This window comes from Lissotriton vulgaris, chromosome 7 (assembly GCF_964263255.1).
Source record: "Lissotriton vulgaris chromosome 7, aLisVul1.2, whole genome shotgun sequence".
Lineage (NCBI taxonomy): Eukaryota > Metazoa > Chordata > Amphibia > Caudata > Salamandridae > Lissotriton > Lissotriton vulgaris.
This window is the reverse complement of record NC_141695.1, coordinates 1,643,034,719-1,643,055,648: the sequence shown is the minus strand read 5'-3', so window position 1 is coordinate 1,643,055,648 and position 20,930 is coordinate 1,643,034,719. Positions and strand designations below refer to the sequence as shown.

The following is a 20,930-nucleotide window of genomic DNA, read 5'->3' as shown; positions in this document are numbered from 1 at the left end:
GTCTGTTGGCAGCTGCAGTTTTGCCATGGCTACTCTGCGATGACAGTTTACCCAAATGAGGGAGCATAACAACGCATCTAGCTCAAGGAAGAAGGAGCGAGGAGGGATGACTGGAATGTTGGCAAAGTGATAGAGGAATTGTGGCACTAGGATTATTTTTGCCAGTACTATCTTGCCAATAGGGGCTAGGGGTAAATTCGTCCAGAATTTTACCTGGGTTAGCTTTGGCTAGTCCCTGGGTTCTGGTACTAGCCAAAGCTCTGCGATGGATATCTGATTTTTCCTCAGCCCCCTAAACCGCCCACCGTATCTCAATGGGAAGGAAGGTTCGGGCTCAGCGGGAATATGGTAGATTTCACCCAGTTGACTTTCAGCTTGACGCGGTTGCGAATTCCACGAGTGTGGTCCAGATTGGGCTGAGATCTGCAGTGATATCTCATACATACAGTAGCAGGACATTTGCATATAATGAAAACTATGTGTTCCTGCTATCGGGATGCCCCAACTCTGTCCCCCCGGCGCATTCGGATGGTTAGAGGCTCCATCACCATTGTGAACAGCAGGGGAGAGAGGAGACATTCCAGACGGGTGCCCCTTTCTATTGGAAGGGGCGATGAAAAGTATTTTCCCAGTCTTACCCTGGATGTGAGCTTTGTATATAGTAATTTTGTGTATGCTTTGAAGACCGGACCAAGCCCCGTCCGCTCGGGCGTCCTGCAAAGGTAAGGCCAGGATAGAGTATCAAATGCGTTTTCCAGGTCCAGGATCAGACAAGCCGCCCGAGGGTAGAGACTCTGTGCCCACTCCTGGACCTGGAACAGTCTGCGTATGTTTTGCACGTGCTCCTTCCCGGCATGAACCCGTTATGGTCTGGGTGTATAAACGGTGGGATTGTCTGGGCTAGACGGTCCGTGAGGATCTTGCCAAGTATCTTGCAGTCGGCAGACAGCAACGTTATTGGCCAGTATGAGGCTAGTTGCGTCGGGTCTCTTTCAGGTTTCAGGAATGACACTATTAGTGATACCCAAAGGGAGTTTGGTAGTTCCCACCTCCTTCAATGCCGCGTTGTACATGTCTGCCAGTTTTGGCGCTAACAGCATGGCAAATGTTCTGTAGTACTCCAGGGGCAGGCCATCCAGCCCAGGGGCTTTGTTCCGCGCCAGAGCCCATATGGCCTGTTGCACATCTGTGGGTACAATCTTGGTGCCCAAGAGTGAACTACCTTCTGCTCGGATCGGTGGGATGGTGAGGAGTGCCAGAAAGTGGTCTGCTAGTCTTGGGCTGGCTTGCTCAGGGCATTTGTAGATCATAGTGTAATGACTATGAAAAAGCTGGGGGGCGCATAGTCCCACTTGAGGGCTAGGTGATGTGCATCATCGTCAACAGGTGAGCAACCGGCCCACTTTGTTGCCCCACTAGTAATATTTCAGACTTGGGCAAAGTAACACATATTGAGCTTTGTTAGTTTCTAAGGATTTAAGTTGCTCTCTAGCAAGATCAATATTTGCCTAATTGCTAACTTTAACTTTTTTTTCCTTTGGTTCTATGTCTGCCCTCCTCGCCTTACTATCGGCCTTTCTCTGCCTTCCTTACGTTCTCAATCATTGCTGTTTTGTCATCGGTCTAGAGCGCCTAGAGACCTGTAGGTGAGTTGGCGCTATACAAACCGAAGTTAGCATAACATAACATTTTTGTCTAACTTAGCCCAAATTGCCTATATTGAAGCCATATCAGTTGTTCTCTCAGAGGAAATGGTGAATGACTTTCAGAATTTCAGCTATGTGAAGCTCATTTTGTTTCCAGTGAGCCCCCAGTAGTTGCTGGGTCTCTGCATCCTGGAATGTGCAACGTAAAAAGTAGTGGTGCTCGATCTGACAGGGCAGGCGTCTCTATTTCCACTGATTCATTCTTATGAATTTGTGGTGAACCTAAAAATTAATATAGCCTATATGTATTTTGAAAAGAGAGTGTAATCTCCAGATTCAGGGTGCATTGAATGCCAAATATCTGTCATGTCTATCTCTCTCAGCCGGATCAACCACTTTCGTGATATAGTACCCGATAGTTCTGGCCTCTGAGCTGATTTATCTCGGGTTGAGAGCATGACCATATTTACGTTACCTCCCATGAAGATTTCTGTATCCGGGTGGTTAATAAATACCTCCTTCAGGGCGTCCCTGACAAATCTTTCTTGGGCACTGGTGTTTAGAGAACCGGCCAGATGGTTGGCAACTAGCCAGATCCCATGGTGGTTTTCCCAAGCCCCGAGCCTCAACGATTTTGGACACAGAAGGGGAGACCCTACTCCTTCCTGCTTGTTGATATACCACATTAAGGTCATTATGTCATGCTCTGGACAGAACTACTGCAAAGGGAAAAGAGGAATATCTTCAGAGTTAGGTGAATTTCTAGTAGTTTGAGTAGACTGAGATAGAACATCTGCTCTTCTAGCGGCCTGAGTCCTTTGATTGACAGTTTCCTGTTAGTAAACATGTTACTTACCTTCAGTAAAACTTTCTGGTAGAGATTATCTAACCACAGATTCCTAAGCTTTTGAATAATCCCCTAGGTGTCAGACTGGATTCAGAAAATCTTAAGCTGTACCTCTTCATGCCATCAGATAGCTTCGATCCAACGTCGCTCCACACCCAGATGCGAGTTTCACAAGGTTATATAAGCAGCACCCATGCGCGCTGACATCAGCTACTTTCTTGACAATTTTGCGTCCGCAGACACTGAGCTAATCAGACTGGTCAAGATCAGTGTGCACATTCCCAGTTCTGGATCTTTAGGTAAAGATACCAGTTCAAGAAATGGGAGGTGAGAGTTGGTGAGGAATATGTGGTTACATAGTCTCTACCAGAAAAATCATCATCGAAGGTAAGTAACTTGTTTTTTTCCTGATAGAGACTTCTAACTATAGAACTCACCTTTTGAGTATAGACCCACGCACAACCTCCTAGGTGGTGAGGCCGTGAACTGGTTAAGACCAAAAAGTCCTGAATGATCAAGAAAGCAAAGTGCCCTTTACGGTAGACCATTTTGTCTAGACAATAATGATTTGTAAATATATGGAGGGACGCCCATGTCACTGCCTGGCAGACATCCAGAACTGGCACCCTGTGAGCCAGCTCAGTGGTACTGGCCTTTGCTCTGGCAGAATCATCACACAAGCAGACGGGAGGGCAGTGCGCAGCAGATCTTAGTGCAGAGCACGATCCAGCACTCAATGGTCCTTTTCTGCACAGTATTTTGCTTTTCTTCACTCCAGTGAGTCCGATAAAGAGCCGATTGTGCACCTGTTGATCTGTGGTATAATCAATGTAGAAGCGGGGTGCTCTTTTTGGATTCAACTGATGAAGCCTTGCTTCCTCCTTAGAAGGGTAAGGTAGAGCAAAGAACGATGTAAGAATGATGTTCTGATCAACATGAAAGGGAGTCGCCACCTTTGGAAGGAAGGATGCTCTAGTCCATAGAACCAGCTTGTCTGGATAGAAGGTTTACAGATAGAGCATATAACTTGTTCACCTGCTGCAATGAAGTTACCGAGATAAGGAATACAGTCTTAAGAGTAAGAAGCCAAAGAGAACAATTGTGGAGAGGCTCAAAAGGCACACACATAAGGAACGTGAGCATTAAATGTAAGTTCCATTGGGACATAACAAATGGAGATGGGGGAAATATATGTTGTAACCCTTTGAGCAAACGAATCACACCAGGTGATTTAAATAAAGACGGCTGGTTGTACCACAGTAACAAAGGCGAAAGCGCAGACAGATAACCTTAACCAGTGGCCAAAGCAAGGCCTTGCTGGGTGGGGGATAACACAAGCAACAGAACTTCAGACAATTTGGCTTGGAGTGGGACAATCTGTTTAACAGCGATCCTAACGGCAGGCTTAACCAGATTTGGAGGAGGTACGCCTAGTTGCCAGGATGACTCCTACAACTTTAGGATGAAGATCGAACTCGACTGTCGCTGCTTTGACTCGAAGCATGGAGGTGGAAACTGCACAAGTTTGGGTGCAGAACCCGGGCTTGCTGCTTTGACAGGAGATCCTCCTGAAGGGGCAGCCTGATCAGAGGGCAGATGCTTATGCCCAGGAGTTTGAGATACCACACAGTCCTTTCCCAATCTGTTGCCACTAGTATGACTTGGGCCCAGTTGGTCCTGATCTTTAGAACTCAGGGCAGGAGAGGTATTGGCTGGAAGGTGTATAGGAGTTGCGAAATCCACTCGATGCTGATTAGTCTCCAAGATGCCTTGGAAACTCCAATGCACAAATGTGCTGACATTGTGAGTACTTAGCGGTGGACAACAGACCAAGCCAGGGCCCCCTCCCCCGTCCCAGGGTCCCCAAACTTCGCAGAAAAACCCAGCGCCACATCTGGTTGGAACCGCCATTTGAGATACGCAAGATGATGAGGCCTTAGTTAATCCGCAATGGGGTTCAAGGAATTCACAAGAAAAAATCCTTGGTGGACCAGCCACGTCCTGAGACGCAAAGCCTCCTGGCACAGGGTCCACGACCCCACCCTGCCCATTGCAGTGCCACATGGCAGTGGGATTTTCCAGAGCACCTGCACCAGCTTCATTTGATGGAGGGCAAGATGGCTTTCAACGCCACACAGATGGGTTTGAGCTCCACGAGGTTATGGAGCCAGGCTTCCGCCAGAGAGTAAACACCTCTGATTTCCGCCTCTCCTGTTGGGCGCCCCAACCCAAAAGGGATGCAATGGTCACCACTGTGACCTCTGGGTGGGGTAAGGATAAGGTCTTCTGGTGACCCAATTGTGGTCCCACAGCCACTTCTGCAGTTTTCTCCAAAATCTGGACCAGATTGGAAATATCCCCCAGTGCTGTGTCCACAGAGACTTCATATCCAACTGCAGGGCCTGCAAATCCCACTTGGCATGCTTGACCAGCAGGATGCAGGAGGCCATCTGTCCCAGCAACCTCAGAGTCATCCTCACCGAGATCCAGGAGAGAGGTTGAAACATAAGGATCATAACCTGAATGTCCTGTGCTCTACGCTCAGGGAGAATAGGCACAAAACTACACAATGGCTCCAATGAAAGGGAGCGTCTGTAAAGGAGTCAGGTGTGTAATTATGGCATGTTGATAGTGAACCCCAACAATGTTAAGAGGCTCGCTGTAGCCTGGAGGTGAGCCCTACTTCAACACCCAGGTGTTGAGATTGGGGACAATGGAACCCTTGACTTTCAAAGATGTGCTGCAACCACCGACATCACCTTTGTAAACACCTGCGGGGCACCGAAAAGTCCAAAAGAGGAGGACAGCGAACTGAAAATGTCTGTGTCCAACTGCAAACTGCAGATAATGCCTGTGGGCCTGCAGGACGGGGAAACCCAAAGTGAGTAACCACTGAAGCAAAAGAAAGACCAGAAGCATCACTTTATCACTACCGCTACCTGATTATGACTGTCAGTAAACAGGACGTTGAACTGTGGAGACCAAGAGCCAACCCAAGCTAGTCCTGTGAAGATGGTGCTGCTCTGATGAGGGTCTGATTCTCAAAACGATTATCCCACTCAGGCACTTGAAGCAGGGTCAGTAGCTATTTTCTTTTCTCTTTGGAGGCGTTCGGTCTTGAGAAGAATGGCGCTGCTGCGACACAGAGTGATGATGAGGAACAACTTCTCTTGTCCTGCTCGAGGGCCATGAAGACTTTAGACACCATTTAAGTAGGTATGCAACCAACATGAAATTTGCAGTCCATGTAAGACTTGAAGACTAAAGTCTCAGGGTAGAAATATCCTTTTGTTAAAATAGGCACAGAGCCATAAAGTAGAGGGAAAGTTCATGAGTGGTATCACTCACATGCAGACAAAAGCAACAAGCCAAAGGGGCAGTGTGGCGAAAATGGAGCGAGTCATCACAGCTGCAAAGAGATTTAAAAGTCCAGACTAAAGCAACTTGCATAAAATAATGTCTCAGCAATTGAAAGGTTCTCAAAAATAGTGCAATTTTAAACAAGTCTCAATGACTTGGTAGCACAGATCTTCTCATAGTTATTACAAAATGGTAACACATTTGAATAAATTCACTGATAATTGTGATCCAAGGTCCTGACAAATGCAGGTCATTAAAAAAGTATACAGAAATACAAAAACTTAAGTTATGAAAAAAATAAATAGTGATTGTTACTATAATTCAGTAACAATGGATTAGGTGGTCAAATATGGCTTCAGTTACATATTTCTTACAACCCCTTTTATACTACGCTTCCCGAGTCCTCATGACAAAAAAGTAATATACCACAGAGTACTAATTAACTATCCGGACTCCGCACTGTCAACGTGGTGAAGGAATTTCAAAGGACTTATGTCTATACAGTGACCAACTGTGTGATCTGTTTCAGCACTGGATTACTGTGTCCTGCACTTGATGTACGCTGGAAAAGGTGCACACCATTATTTCATTCTAACATTCACATTTATATGGGATAAAGATCCACACATTGTAAAGATACTGCAAGTCCTCGAGGAGTTTTAGGAGCATATAGCGATAAGAGACAGAAGGGAGAGTTCCTTTATAAGGTATGGAACTCTGAGGTGACTGGCAATATCCTTAGCATTTACAGCAGTGGGTACTTTATTCCTTATAATACATGGTCACACAATCACCTTTCCCAAAAAACACATAAATCCTTGGTACGTAGCTTTCACATGAAAGAGAGAGCATGTTTGCAAACATGAAGAATAAAAATAGAATCTCTAATGCCAAATTTAACACACCAAAAAACCTGTTGGATATTAGCAGCAAAAATATAATAGAAGCAGTTTAATACAAGTTCGTTTTTTTAAAGGGCAGTAGAAACATGCAAACGTTCTAACATTTCTATAATTACCCATGGTGAGCAAAACATAATCATATTGCTATAAATATCTCCTTTCTTCTTGTTAATGTGCATCTAGAAAAACAGAGCAGAAAGAAAACAAATGTTTGTTTCGCTCTGTAAACTGCTGCTTTAACTATGCTCCGCGAACTGACCTGCCTCGCCACTCTGCTGCTGGTTCTTGTAGCAGGCACTGTGATAAAATAACTGAACAGTAATAAGTTATTAAAGTTGAGTTCTGACGTAAGTTCTTTATAATTGGTGCCTGAATGCTTCACAAGTTGCCAATTATAAGGGAGTTAGAGACTTTCTTTTAATATAGGGATTGCATAATCCCATGAATTATAGCAATAATGGGAATCTTCAAGACTGTGGTATTGGATGTGGATATAAGGAAACAGTAAATAAAAAACAACTTACAAAGTGCTTTTCTGAGTAATCATCCTCCATTCCAGATGGTCTCCACGTAAGTAAGCTAGAAACACATGTGCACGGATCAGATATATGTATGCAATATATTTTCAATTCATTACAAAGAACATCCAATATAAAAATAACTAAAATAAAACTACAGTACAACACAACAGTGAAGGACAATCTGGGCACTAAGCAAAGCAGAGTAAACTAGATTAATTAACCCTCAAAGTAATAGATCATAAACCATAAGGCCAGGTCACCAGAACTCTGAGACGATATAGAACTTTAGTTCAAATTGTCAGTTATGTAATTGTTATATTTTATATTTATTTTGGGGTGGGTAGTCTTGCTAAGGTGTTTTAAAAAATATGTAAATGTTTATTTAAAACAGTGAATGAAATATTCAACTATACTGTTTGGTTGTCAGCAATAAAAAGAAGAAAACTCTATTTAATTATGTAATTAAGAATCTAGATTTATTTTATGCACACTATTTCTGTAGAGGCCAGATACTGCTGAAGCTGGTATTTTCAAGATGAAACTTAAACGGTTATTGAAAGAAATGAGAAAGTTTAGGTTTTGTTTACCCTTCAAGAAATGATTGCTTTCAAATTAATGGACAATGGTCAGGGCCAGTGAACTTTTGCAATTCTGTGGCATTTACTACATACATTTGGATTGGCAAACAATTGAAGATTTCAACAAAATGCTGTTTGTAACTGAAAAAGGATCAAAATATTACTGCCAGGGAATGTGCAGCAGGATGCTACATAACTAATCATTTGATATGACATAATTTAGATAACCCAGTTGCATAACTTGGTCCTCCATTATCGCATAATACTCAACTCCCTGACAATTGTAAAGAATTGCAGCGTGGTTTAAGGGCCTTTTTTATTATAATAAAACCCATATTTCACAGGGACCCATAAAATACTTGCTTTTTTTTGCATTTCCCTATAAAACTTGAGTTTTTATACCATTGCCTTTCCTGCAATAAAAAGTGCCCACAGTATATATGTGTAGTGCGTAATGTGTTGTTTATTGTACTGTTAAGTGTCAGAAGAGCAGTGACTCGCAATAGGCAAAGCCTTGAGTAAGTCATGTGCCCCTTTCCTTCCTTAAAAATTGTAATCAAGAAAATGTTACTTATATCTTATCTACCTGTAGCTTGTAGTGTCCTAGATTCATATGCTTTGTACACTCCTGCTATCTAGTGTTGGGCACAGAGTTTGCTAGTTGCTTTTCTTCAAACTAAACGTGTCAGTTTCAAGGTCATTTGTGATCCTATTCAGAAATCCACAACACATAAGAGAAAGACTCCTCTTCAAATTGTGTTTTTTTCATCTACAGGCTGAGATAAGGTAAGTGGAGTGCAGAGACCAAGTAGAGTAATTGTGTGCAGGTGCATTGTAAATGAAAATATGTGATTAATGTAAAGTATATGTGTCAATTGCTCGCATCCAGGAATAATGTTTTAAGAACTGTCTGCCTGACTTATGTCTCTTATCAAGCATGTATTTACACACAATATTGTTTTGAAACTCTGCTGTGGAAAATGAAGAAGCTCTGCAGATATCTGTGAGAGGTAAGTTTCCTAGGAAGGCTGCTGGGCTTCCTTTCTTGCAAGTAGAATGTGCTCTATACAGTGTGTGCAGAGTACGTTTGGAATTAGCAAATGGGGTTCTGAGAAAGCAAGAATTGCGCTGACTTATGAATGGATTTTGTACAGTCAATGTAATACGCTGTAGTGCTCCTAACGTCTAATGTGTTCAGGGAATGCAACAACATGGACGGACCCACTAATAAATCCTTTAGTTCAACCAACTCAGAGCCAAGCACTGGAGCACAAAAATCCAGTGGATTTGTAAGAAGAGCCCTCACCCACCAACCTAGTTGGTGGCATGCTTTATCATCGGGTTTCCGAGCTGGGCTGCCGAGGGCAATTCAGCTGTGCTTCAACGCCTGAGTTACAGAAGAGCGGATTTTGATTTGTCAGTATGGTGTGTGCTCAAAAAGTGGTGTGGTTAAAAATGTCTCTAGGATGTCCAACTGGAAAAGTAAAATGCTACTTACCAGTATGCATCTGTTCTTGGCATGTAGAGCTGAAGATTGACACACTATGCATAGATCGCCATCTGGTGTTGGGCCCGGATGTTTGCAATTGTTTTTGTCTTGGGAAAGTCTTTGGAAGACACAAGATAGGTGACTCCTCCTGTAGACAATAGTGTGCATGGGCATCGACTCCATTTTCAGACTGTTTTTTTGCCAAGAAGGGAAATGATGGAGTTTTGTGAGAACAGAAAGATGTCTATGTATGTTGTATCTAAATAAGATAATACTGGAACAGATAAAGGTAGCCGGGGAGGTGGTGGGCGTGTGTGAATCTGCAGCTCTACATGCCAAGGACAGATGCATATTAGTAAGTAGCATTTTCCGTTCGAGGCATATGAGTTGCATTTCACACACTATGCATAGATTGTATAGCTTTACCCATTCCTTAGCGGAGACCACCAGTACCTGTTGCAGTTCTTTGAAACAGTGTTTTGAGTACAGCCTGGCCCACTGTAGCTTGTTTTTTTGTTTGCACATCTACACAATAGTGTTTTGTGAATGTGTGCGGCGTAGACCATGTAGATGCTTTGCAGATGTCAGCTAAGGGAATGTTCTCTAAAAATGCCATTGAAGGCCCTATCTTTCTTGTAGAGTGGGCTTTAGAAGGAACTGATAGTTTGGCTTTGTGATAGCAAATTTGTATGCACTTAACAATCCACCTTGCTATCCCAGATTTTGATATGGGGTTGCCTTTATGTGGTGGTGAGAAAGATACAAAAGGTTGTTTGGTCTTACAAAAAGGTTGTGTTCTCTCAAAGTAATAAAGCAATGCTCTTTTAGCATGTAGAGTATGAAGAGCTCTTTCTGCGACTGTTTGTGGTTGCGAGAAGAACACTGGCAACTCCACAGACTGATTGAGGTGGAATGGAGAAATCACTTTAAGGAGAAACTTAGGATTGGTTCGGAGAACACCTTATTATGATGCATTTGTAAGATATGTTCTTGAATAGTTAGTGCTTGTAGTTCACTAACTCTTCTGGGAGAAGTGATGGCCACTAGGAAAGCAACCTTTCATGTTAAAAACTGTAGCTCACATTTATGTAGAGGTTCAAATGGAGGACCCATTAGTCTTGTGAGAACTATGTTTAAATTGCACACAGGTGAGGTGGATAATCTGGGAGGAATTATTCTTTTGAGGCATTTCAGGTACTCTGAAAAGTGATAAGTGTTGCCTATTTTGTAAATAGGCTGCTGTGGCTGCGAGGTGCAACCTAATAGATGTATAGGCTAAGTTACACTTTTGGAGATGTAGTAGGTAACCTATGATGTGTTGTAAAGACACATCTAGGGGATTGATGGTGTTGTTATGACAATATATGACAAATCTTTTCCACTTGGCTGCATAGCAGGCTCTAGTGGTGGGTCCTCTAGCCTCCTTAATAACATTCATACAGTCAGGGGGGAGGTTAAGGTAACCAAATTCTAAGACCTTAGGAGCCAGATCGCAAGTTTGAGCTGAGCTGGGTCCGGGTGTCTGATCTCTCCACGGTTCTGGGTTAAGAGGCGTGGGGAGAGGTGTAGTTTTTGGTGCGTAATCACTGATAGTTTTAGTAATGTGGTGTACAACGGTTGTCTGGCCCAAGTTGGAGCAACTAAAATGAGTCAGGGAGTGTTGCTGTAGCTTGCGCACCACTAGTGAAATAAGTGGTAGAGGTGGAAAAGCGTACGCAAATTTGCCTGACCAATTCATCCATATCGCATTGCCTTTGGACAATGGGTGTGGATATCTGGCGGCGAAGCTTGAGCACCTGGCGTTTTTGTGTGTGGCGAAGAGATCTATCTCTGGTTGTCCCCACATTTAAAAAAATGGTTAAAGAACTAGTGGATGAAGTTCCCACTCGTGAATCTGCTGTGTTTGACGGCTTAACAGATCGGCTGTGTTGTTCTCGACTCTGGGGACATGTTGGGCAAGGAGAAAAATGTTGTGAGGTATAGCCCACCTCCATATGCTTTGTGCTAGTTAAGAGAGCTGCAGAGAATGCGCCCCGTCTTGTTTTTGTATGTAGTACATGGCTGTCATGTTGTCCGTGCGTACTAGGACAGCCTTGCCTAATATTTGCTTCTGGAATGCTTTTAGGGCTAGGAATATGGCTAGTAACTCCAGGTGGTTGATGTGAAGTAACTTCTGTTGAGGAGTCCACCTGCCCTGCATGGTGTGATGTAATAAAGGAGCTCCCCAGCCGGAGAGCAATGCGTCCGCTGTCAAGACAATCTGTGGAACTGGCTCTAGGTATGGTCGCCCTTTGGGAAGATTTTTGGTGTTCCACCACTGCAGAAAGCGATGAGTGCGACCGTCTACCAACACCAGATCTGTTAGCTGACCTTGAGCATGGTTCCATTGGTGTGCTAGGCACTCTTGGAGAGGACGCATCTGAAGTCTTACGTGAGGTACGAATATGCAAGAGGCCATCATCCCTATGAGCTGCATGAACACTCGAGCTGGAAGAGTGTGTGGAGGCTGAAATTTGGTTATAAGGGTTTGCATGCTTGCTATCCTGGCTGGATTGGGATAAGCAATCGCTTTTGAGGTGGTTATTGTGGCACCCAGGTATTGTTCTATGTGGAATGGTTGTAGATGAGACTTTGCGTGGTTTACTGTAAACCCCAAGTTGTTGAGTAGTTGAATAGTGGCGTGGGTGTGATGTGCACACTGACTGTATGAGCTGGCTTTTATAAGCCAGTTGTCCAAATATGGGAAGACGTGAATGTGTTGTCATCTTAAATGAGATACAACTACCGCCAGGCACTTGGTGAATACCCGAGGTGCTGTGGTGACTCCGAAAGGGAGTACTTTGAATTGGTAGTGTTGACCGTCCACTACGAACCTGAGATATTTCCTGTGAGATGTGTGAATAGGAATATGGAAGTAGGCGTCCTTGAGATCTAGAGTGGCAAGGAAGTCGCCTTGTGAAAAAAGAGGAAGGACCTGCTGAAGAGTATGTACAGGTTTAGGGGTCTGAGGTCTAGAATAGGTCTCAGAGAGCCATCCTTTTTTGGTATGAGAAAATACAGAGTGTAAACTCCTGTGTTTTGTTGGTGCAGTGGAACTGGTTCTATTGAACTCTTGTAGGAGGGAGATGACTTCCTGCTTGAGCAGTGATAAATGTCCTAACTGCATCAGGCGATGTTTGGGTGGTATGTTTGGGGGGGGGGGGGGCGGGGGGGGGGGGTAGAGGTAAGTTCCAGACAGTAACCTGATTGAACGATTTGTCTCACCCACGTGCCCGTGGTGATGTTGCTCCAGAAAGAAAGGAACAGTTGTATTCTTCCCCTGATCAGAGTGGAATGGTCCGGGGAGAGCGGAGGGAAGTCATTGGGTAGGGGTGGAGGCAGATCAGGTATTGTTGGTCTTGCCTTTACCGTTGTTATTGTGGTCTCTGTAGCCTCCTCTCTGGTAACCTCTGGTGAATGTAGACTGGGTGTTAGCCTTATAAGAGGTGGAGGGGTTGTCAGAGGAGTAGCCTCTGGAGGTGCCTTTGTAGAAGGAGGGACGAAAAGAACATCTGGGAGCCTGCGATTGCAAGGCTCCCAATGATTAAGCTGTGTCTGTGTCTTTCTTCATCTTTTCAAGTGATGAATCTACATTAGGTCCAAAAAAAAGTGTTCCTGATCGAATGGCTGGTTTAAGATGGAACTTTGCACGTCAGGTTTAAAACCTGAAATGCGTAGCCAAGCATGTCTACGCAGGAGAACACTTGTGTTGACTGCTCTGGAGGCGGTATCTGCTACGTCCAAAGTGCAATGAATGGAGGAGCTTGTGATGATTTTTCCCTCCTGTATGAGGTCATTGGCCCCATTTTTAGATTTGTCTGGGAGAGGCTGCAATAGGGTCTTTAATTAATCGAATGTGCCCTATCGTTCCTGGCTAACAGAGCTTGAGTGTTGGCGATACGCCATATGTTAGCTGCTTGTGACGCTATTCTTTTGGCAGAGGCTTCCAAGAGTTTGGGCTCTTTATCGGGGGTGGAGCGTCACCTGATGTCTGAGAGCTGGCCCTTTTCCTAGCATTAGAGACTACTAGGGAATCTAAAAGATACAGGGCCCTTAATGTAGGCAGGGTCCGCAGGGGCAGCTTTGTACTTTTTCTCAATCCTGGGGTTAATAACTCTAGCCCTCACAGGATCTTTAAATACTTCAAGTGCATGCTTAATGACCCCTTTTAGCATAGGCAAAATAGATGTGGACCTCTGCGAGGTATCAAAAGTATCCATTAGGAAATCCTCTTCCACAGGGTCTGTATGTAAGTTAACCCAGTGGTATTGGGCAGCTCTGTGGAGTAGTTGATTAAAACCTGTTGTGTCCTCTGGGGGGAGAAGGCCTAGAGGGGCAGATGTCCTCCTGTGGAACATTAGGCAAATCTGGTGTGTTGTAATCGTCCCAGGGATCAGGGAAGAAGGTGGAATAGGATCCCCTAGTGGCTCTTCATGCGCACTCCCCTTCATCAGAGGTGTCATCATCATCCCTTGGTGGAGTAGATGGTGTAGGTTAATGGTGTGGTGGGGTGGTGGTGGAGGAGGTGGTGGAGAAGGGACCCTGAGAGGAGATGCGGCAATGTCCCTTTTTTAGGTGGTGGAACCGGTGCAGGCATATCCAATGGTCTCTTTGAACTTAGGGTGACCTGACCAGTTTTAGGGTCTTTTAGAAGAGTTTTTTGTCTAGGGTCTGGTATAAAGAGCTCTTCTGATGGGGGCTGGTCTTTTGGCGCCAACTTTTTCGGTATGATAGACTTACGCAGCACCGACTGGAATGGTTTTCTGTTTTTTTGGCTTGGAACCGTGATGTTTTACAGTCTCTGTGGTTGTCTGTGGCACCGGATGTTTCTTCGGTTCTGAGACTTTTTTCGGCTCCGAAGGGTGTGAATCCTAATTTTTAGTGTTTTTTCAGAGTCGATGGGTCGGTGAGTGTAGATTTTGGTGCCGAGAGCTTGGATGTGGAGGCAGCGATCGGCACGGAGGAGGAGGGCGGTTTCTTTTTCGGTGCCGGTGACTGGGTTTCGGTACCGATGGCAGACTGACTCCAGCCCGAGTCGCCTGAAGGCTTAATAAGCTTCTTTGCCGAGCCCGAGGCATGGGAAGCAGTCTCTCGTGTGCACCTGAGCCCGAAAGTGAAGGTGTGACCAAAGCCTTTTTTGATTATGTATGGAGGGGGTCAGGAACGACGTCTTTACTTACGACCCACTGCGCAGGAGTGAGTTCTTCGACGTCGGAGTCCTTGGCTTCGGAGGCGCTGATGAGGAGTTCTTCGACCCACTCCTGTTCTGGTACGTCGACACCCTCTTGGCAGATTTCATCGGGAATGGATGTCGACGAGCAAGCCATTGTTCTTTGGGCTCGACGATCCCAAATGGTATTCTTGGAGCGGAAAGAGGCACAAGCTGCACAGTCTCTGACCTCGTGCTCTGGTGAAAGGAAGAGGTTATACACCTCATGCAGATCGGTGTGGGGAAACTTCGATCCACATTGAGGACACTTATTGAATGGAGTCCTTTCCATGAGCCAGATGCCAAGGCCAAAGTAGGCCCGAAGCCTCTCGCCAACGATCAGAATTGAGAACTTCAACGGGGGATCGCGCGCGAAAACAATACCGTAGAAAGGGTGAAGGATAGAGTTTTGAAAGTGGAATCGGTGACGGTTCCGAACTGGAGCGCAAGAAACACATTCGAGCCCGATGGCGGAAAAAAACAATCTGAAGATTGAGTCGATGCCCCTGCGCACTATTGTCTACAGGAGGAGTCCCCTATCTCGTGACTTGCAAAGACTTTACCAGGACAAAAACAACTGCAAACATCCGGGCCCAAAACCAGATGGCGATCTATGCATAGTATGTAATCTGCAGCTCATATGCCTCGAACATATTTATTCATAGGGTGCTAGGACACATTTAAAAACAATGCGGGGATATAATGAAGATGAAAAATGGTTCTTCAATATCCCCTAAATACTGGTCGACATGTTTCAGCCTCTCCAATAGTAATGAGGCTTTATTCAGGACCACTGAACGTTAACAATGGTGTGGCTACAAAAGCATAGATAGCCACGTAAATTTGTGATTATTTTCAGCACACACGCTAAGGTGTGCTGTGCATGTGGTGGTGTAGCCGTACTTACGGACCCACCGACTGGTTGAAATACCAGATACGAAAATTAAATAGATCAAACGGATCCTGGAAGAAGGGGTCTCCTGTAGTCAAACATTCATCAAGGATGACATCCCGCTTTTGAAACCTACTCCGGTCTTCTCGGGATCCCCCGAATGTGTTCAGGGCTCTTCATGTCTTCGACTGAGACTGTAGACAAAATATATATAAGTCAATGGCCTATTTGACATGAAATGGTGAGTTGATGTTTGGCAGGAAACAGATTTGTCCTCAAGAGAACCAGATCCTTGTGAACTTGAATGATATCTTCCACAGTTAAGGTATGTACTTCACTGACTCTGTACAATGAAGTGATCTCTATTACAAATGCAACTTTTCATGAAAGATATTGCTTTTCAAAAGAATGAAAGGATTTAAAAGTGATGCCCCATAAGTCTTGTGAGGCCCACAATAAGGTACCAGGCTGGGACCGGTGATGTCCTTGGAGTAATTACCCTATTGGGGCCCTCCAAAAAATACTTTGATTGCTGATATCCAAAACAAAGATGCATGCTGTCTCTTTCGCATGTAGGCAGCAACAGCCTCTAAATGGAGTCTAATAGACCCTGACTTTTGTTGGTGTAACAGGTAACAAATAATGCCCTGAACTGAAGCTTGCAGAGTCTGTCTGCGTCTTCTCATACAGTAATGAACAAATGATTTCCATTCTGCAGCATAACATGCTCAAATGGTAGGGCTGACAGTCTGCAAAATGAGCATACATTCTTATGGAAGTTGAAAGTAACTGTGTACCAAGGCTGCTTTGCCCACACTGGAGTCCTGTGAATGAGTGTCAAGAACCTTTTTCTCAACTTCCTCACAACATATGGGATCAGAGTAATGGAGTAAAAGCATAGGGAAATATCCCTGACCAATTCATCCAAATGGCAGCGCCCCTGCAATGCGGATATGGGTACGTGGAGGCGCAGCTTGGACACGTTCTTTGCAGTAGTGAAATGACTGAGTTTGGGAGTCCCTCGCTGCCAGAAGTAGTTATAAAGTACTTGTTGACTTATCTCCCACTAGTCTACTTGTTGATGTGTCCTGCTTAGCAGGTTCGCAAAGTTGTTGTCCACCCCCGGCAGATGCTCAGACAGAAGCAGAATTTGGCGAGATTGGCACTTGCCAGATCAATTGTGACAGTGCTGACAGCTAAGGTGCATGAGTGCATGAGACCATCATTCCCAACAACTTAATGATCGTGGTCGCTATTATAGGATATGACATTTGTCTAAGTGGGAGCGAACTCTAGAATGCCACTGCTGTCTCTTGGTTTGGTTAGGCTCTAAATATGAACAAATTTAATGACACCCGTAAAAAAGGGTTGTATCTGCTGTGGGAATAGCAGAGAATTTTTCGCATGACTGTGAAATCCAATCTAGATTACTCAACATAGCTGTTTGAGTGTATGCTATGCATATGCTATGCATTGCTGGTAGCTGCTCCTTTTTATCATATAAATATCCAGATATGGAAAGCATGACAGGCACTGCAGTATATGTGTGGTGCTGCATCCACTGCTAGACACTTGGTAAAAACTCTTGGGGCTGGTGAGACCCCCAAACGGACGAACTTTGAACTGGTAAATTTCTCCAATTACTACAAATCTGAGGTAGAGATAGATGGTGTGCCAGGTGAATGGAGATGTGGAAACAGGCATCCTTGAGATCGAGTGATGCCATACGATCCCCTGCGCATATGGCACACAGCTGAGTGGAATGACGCCCGGCAGAGGGGTTAGCTTAAAGTGCTCCAACAGTGTGTAAATGTTTACCTGAGGTCCAGGATAGGCAGTATGTTGCCCTCTTTCTTTAGGGTATGGAACTAAAGTCAGTCTACCCCTTTGGTGTGGAGTAAACGGTTCTTTGGTGCCTCTGCTGAGAACGCTTACACCCATTCTTTTAAGAGTCGCTGATAGTTCCAACTGATGGCAAGAGGGGATATTCAGTGGTGCGGTGGGAAACTCCAAGCAGTATCCTTGCTGGATGAAGGCCGAGACCAACAGGTCTGAGGGTATTTCTTCCCACTGTGGAAGGAATAACCAGATTCCTCCCCTAATGTAAATGTAAATGTAAATGTGGCGTATTTGTATAGCGCGAACAGTGACCCGGAGGCATCCCAGCGCTTGTACTCCTACCACAAGGGAACCCCTCCTGGCTTTTCCTTGTGGGGTGTCCACTCCTGGGCATCCCATGGTGAAACCAGGCATCCCTTGTGTATCAGGGGGCCTTTGTGGAGACTAATCAAGCTATTGCCCAGAGTTGCAGCGTGGGACCCATGCTTAGAATCGGCACTGAGGCGAGAATATCCGGTCAGAGGAATTTAAGCCCGAACCCGCCGAGGCGGGAATCGAACCCTGGTCCCTGGCCAGCGTTCTGCATCAAGGTCTGCCGCTCTAAGCATTGAGCCACACTCTTCTTCTTCTTCTTCTAATAGGTATTGTATGATTGGAGGGATCGGTGGGTACGTCATGGCAAGTCCTCATCCACTTCTAACCAGCCTCTATCCTTTCCCCCTGAAACCGTCACTGGTAAATGTTTTTTTAACTTGTCCCTCCAAGTCTGCTACTGATGTAAACCACAATGCTGTTGTGTTGCTGCTGCTTGGACACCTGGTCTTGCCTTTTGTCATCACAAACAGTCATACCAGTTTGTATCTGGGGTGCACCCGTAGGTTTGGCTGAGTCAGTGTTATTTTTTACCTTTTCTAATAATGGGTGCCACTGGGATCACCATATAAATAACTTTGATGGTGTGCTTTTGAACTTTGGAGCAGAAACCAGACACTCACAGCCAGGCAAACCGCTTGAGGATGATATTAGCATTCAGCTCTCTGGATTCTGTATCCACCACTTCCAAAGAATAACAAATATTGACATTTGAGAGGATCTTATCCCATTTACGAATTCCCTGCCACGTTTATGGTAAGCCTCAAGGAGATGTTGGACTCGCTGTTTGACTATGTGCTGCTGAGTTGCTCCTTCCACTGCCAAGCACTTTCAAACTGCTTCAATCTTGCGACTTTCTTTCTCCTTTTTCCAGGGCAAATGCTTTTGAAAGGTGTATATGTAAAGCAGGTTGTCAGACGCTATCTTCTACTTCTGTTTGAGCCAAGGCCCTGACCTTGACCACCTCATTCAAGTTTTTTATTGTGCATTTTGTCATTGTTTTGCGGCATGGACTGACCTTTTGGTCTTAGGCAAGATCTCTTCCAGAAAGTCGTCATCCTCATCCATGACATCCAGTTTAACCTTGTGGAGGTCTGATGCTCTTTGGGCTACAAAGTGATACCCTGATGTATTACTCAGAGGTGAAGCATTCGCTGGATATGGCTCAAGGCTGATGTGAAGCTGAGGGACTAATTCAAAGACATTCCCCCTCATTTAGTGTTACAGAGAACTAGTAGGGCTCCTGTGGGTTGGTCAGTGGGTATGGATCATGGCGGCGAAGGTGAAAGCTGTGGAGGCTGTGGTGGTGGAGGAGGAGCGGGACTGCATAAAGGTTGTGGAATAGGGCTGGTGAACAACTCAATTCCTTGTGGTCTATGGGCACACACAAGATGCAAATCTAGTGCTTTTACCTTTGGGAAAGAACTGGAAGGGCAAGTTCTCCAATACCCACCCTTCAATAGCCATTCTCATACAACTAGGCATAGACAGATACCCTTCCGGCCCAGTTGAATTTGAGTCATTATCGGTACCGATGGTTTTTATAATGCTGCAGAAGGTGATTCAGGTCATTCAATGCGAACGATTGTTGACAAAACAATCTGAGGTGGAGTCTTTGTCTTGGTGCATTGTGGGTTTCTTGAAGTGATCACAAGTTACCTGAAAACTGATAATTATACTTCAAAGAAAAACAGCTCGCACCATCTGCACCAAGCACTAAAAAGCAGGAGAGTGCACAGCATGTGACCTAGAGTTACACAGGCCACATAGCATACTAAAATATGCATGTTTAGTTTATTCCACACTTTATTTGATGTGAAATTGCAAAAGTAGAGGTATTACGCCATAGCCACAATACAAGGGGTTAAATCTGTACAGCAAGATAAAAATCTGAATAATTAGGCCTGAGGATCAGACCCATTTTTTGTAAAGGGACTCTAGAATGGAATTTGTGAATAATTATGCATTGGTTTCTGTAATCCAAATAATATGAATTTTGGTAATAAATGTCTGAATCTCTGTTTATTAATACACCTATTCCAAATAATATAAATTATTAGACCACATTTAATTTACCTCCATGGCACAAATAGTATATATGCAGGTACAAAGTGTGTGATATACTATTTAGTAGCACTGTGACTAGTGGGCCCATGACTTAGGAGCGGCAATGTCATTTTTTTGTATTTGTTTCATAATGTATTTAACCAAAACCTGGATCCAAAGGGCTAAATGTGTGTAGTGAGCAAACATCACATTGAAGAGGCCTCAATACTACAAGGAGAGGTGTGTACCTGTGCAAAGGCATTTTAATATGAAATCAAGAATGCATTTAACAGTCTCCATTAACTATTTCGCCGTACAGTGGTAATAAACTGGAATCTAACTTTGGCACTGTTGGTATAACAGCACTAATGTTCTGTTATTTGCGCGTTTTCTGTAAACACTATTATTGGCCAATATTTATTTTTACTGGTACAATGAGTATGTGAATATGGAATATGCTATTTACACTGTAAGCATCTGGGCGTGGACTGTAGTAGTGTAGATTCACATGCTCTGCATACTCCTGTCATCTAGTGTTGGGGTCAAAGGTGTGCAAGTTGTTTTTCTTCGAAGAAGTCTTTCGAGTCACAAGGACAAGTGACTCCTCTTTTCGGTGGTGATGCGCATGGGCATCCACTCCATTGTTAAATTGTTTTACTGCAGGTGAGAAAGGACTGTAAAGAATGTGTAAGTAATGCAATGACCATGCTAAATGTATAAATAGGGAAAATACTAGCAAATGTAAGGAACTACAACAGCCACAGGTGTCCAGGGAGGAGGGTGGGTGCATGTGAATTTACAGCACTACATGCCATGAACAGATGCTTACAGGGTAAGTAAAATATTCTGTTCTAATATGTATGGCTGTAAATACTCTGTGGGTGTTTTAGTGGTTTGAAAAAGAGTATGTAGCACTGCCTTTCCCTACTTTGGCTTGTTGGCAAGCTATAACATACACACCATAATGTTTGGTGAAAGTGTGTGGTGTGGACCATGTAGGTGCTTTACATATGTCAGCTATGGGAATAACTACTAAAAAGGCATGATTGCTCCCATTTTGATAGTCGAGTGTGCTCTTAACTTTAGTAAAGCAAGACTGAATGCACTTAACTATCCACCTGGCTATGCCTGCATCAGATATAGGGTTGCCTTTGTATGGTGGTGAAAAGGAGACAGAAAGTTGTATAGAA

The 20,930-nt window shown here is 44.4% G+C and overlaps 1 protein-coding gene across 1 annotated transcript in view; it reads right to left on the bottom strand.

The window, feature by feature from the left end:
* ARFGEF2 (ARF guanine nucleotide exchange factor 2) overlaps positions 1-20,930 on the bottom strand; it is a 548,111-nt gene that overhangs the window by 124,971 nt on the left and 402,210 nt on the right. The window contains exon 33 of the mRNA XM_086932618.1: positions 7,280-7,334. Within this exon, the coding sequence (XP_086788744.1) occupies positions 7,280-7,334 (55 nt within the window). The remainder of the gene's footprint in view (positions 1-7,279; positions 7,335-20,930) is intronic.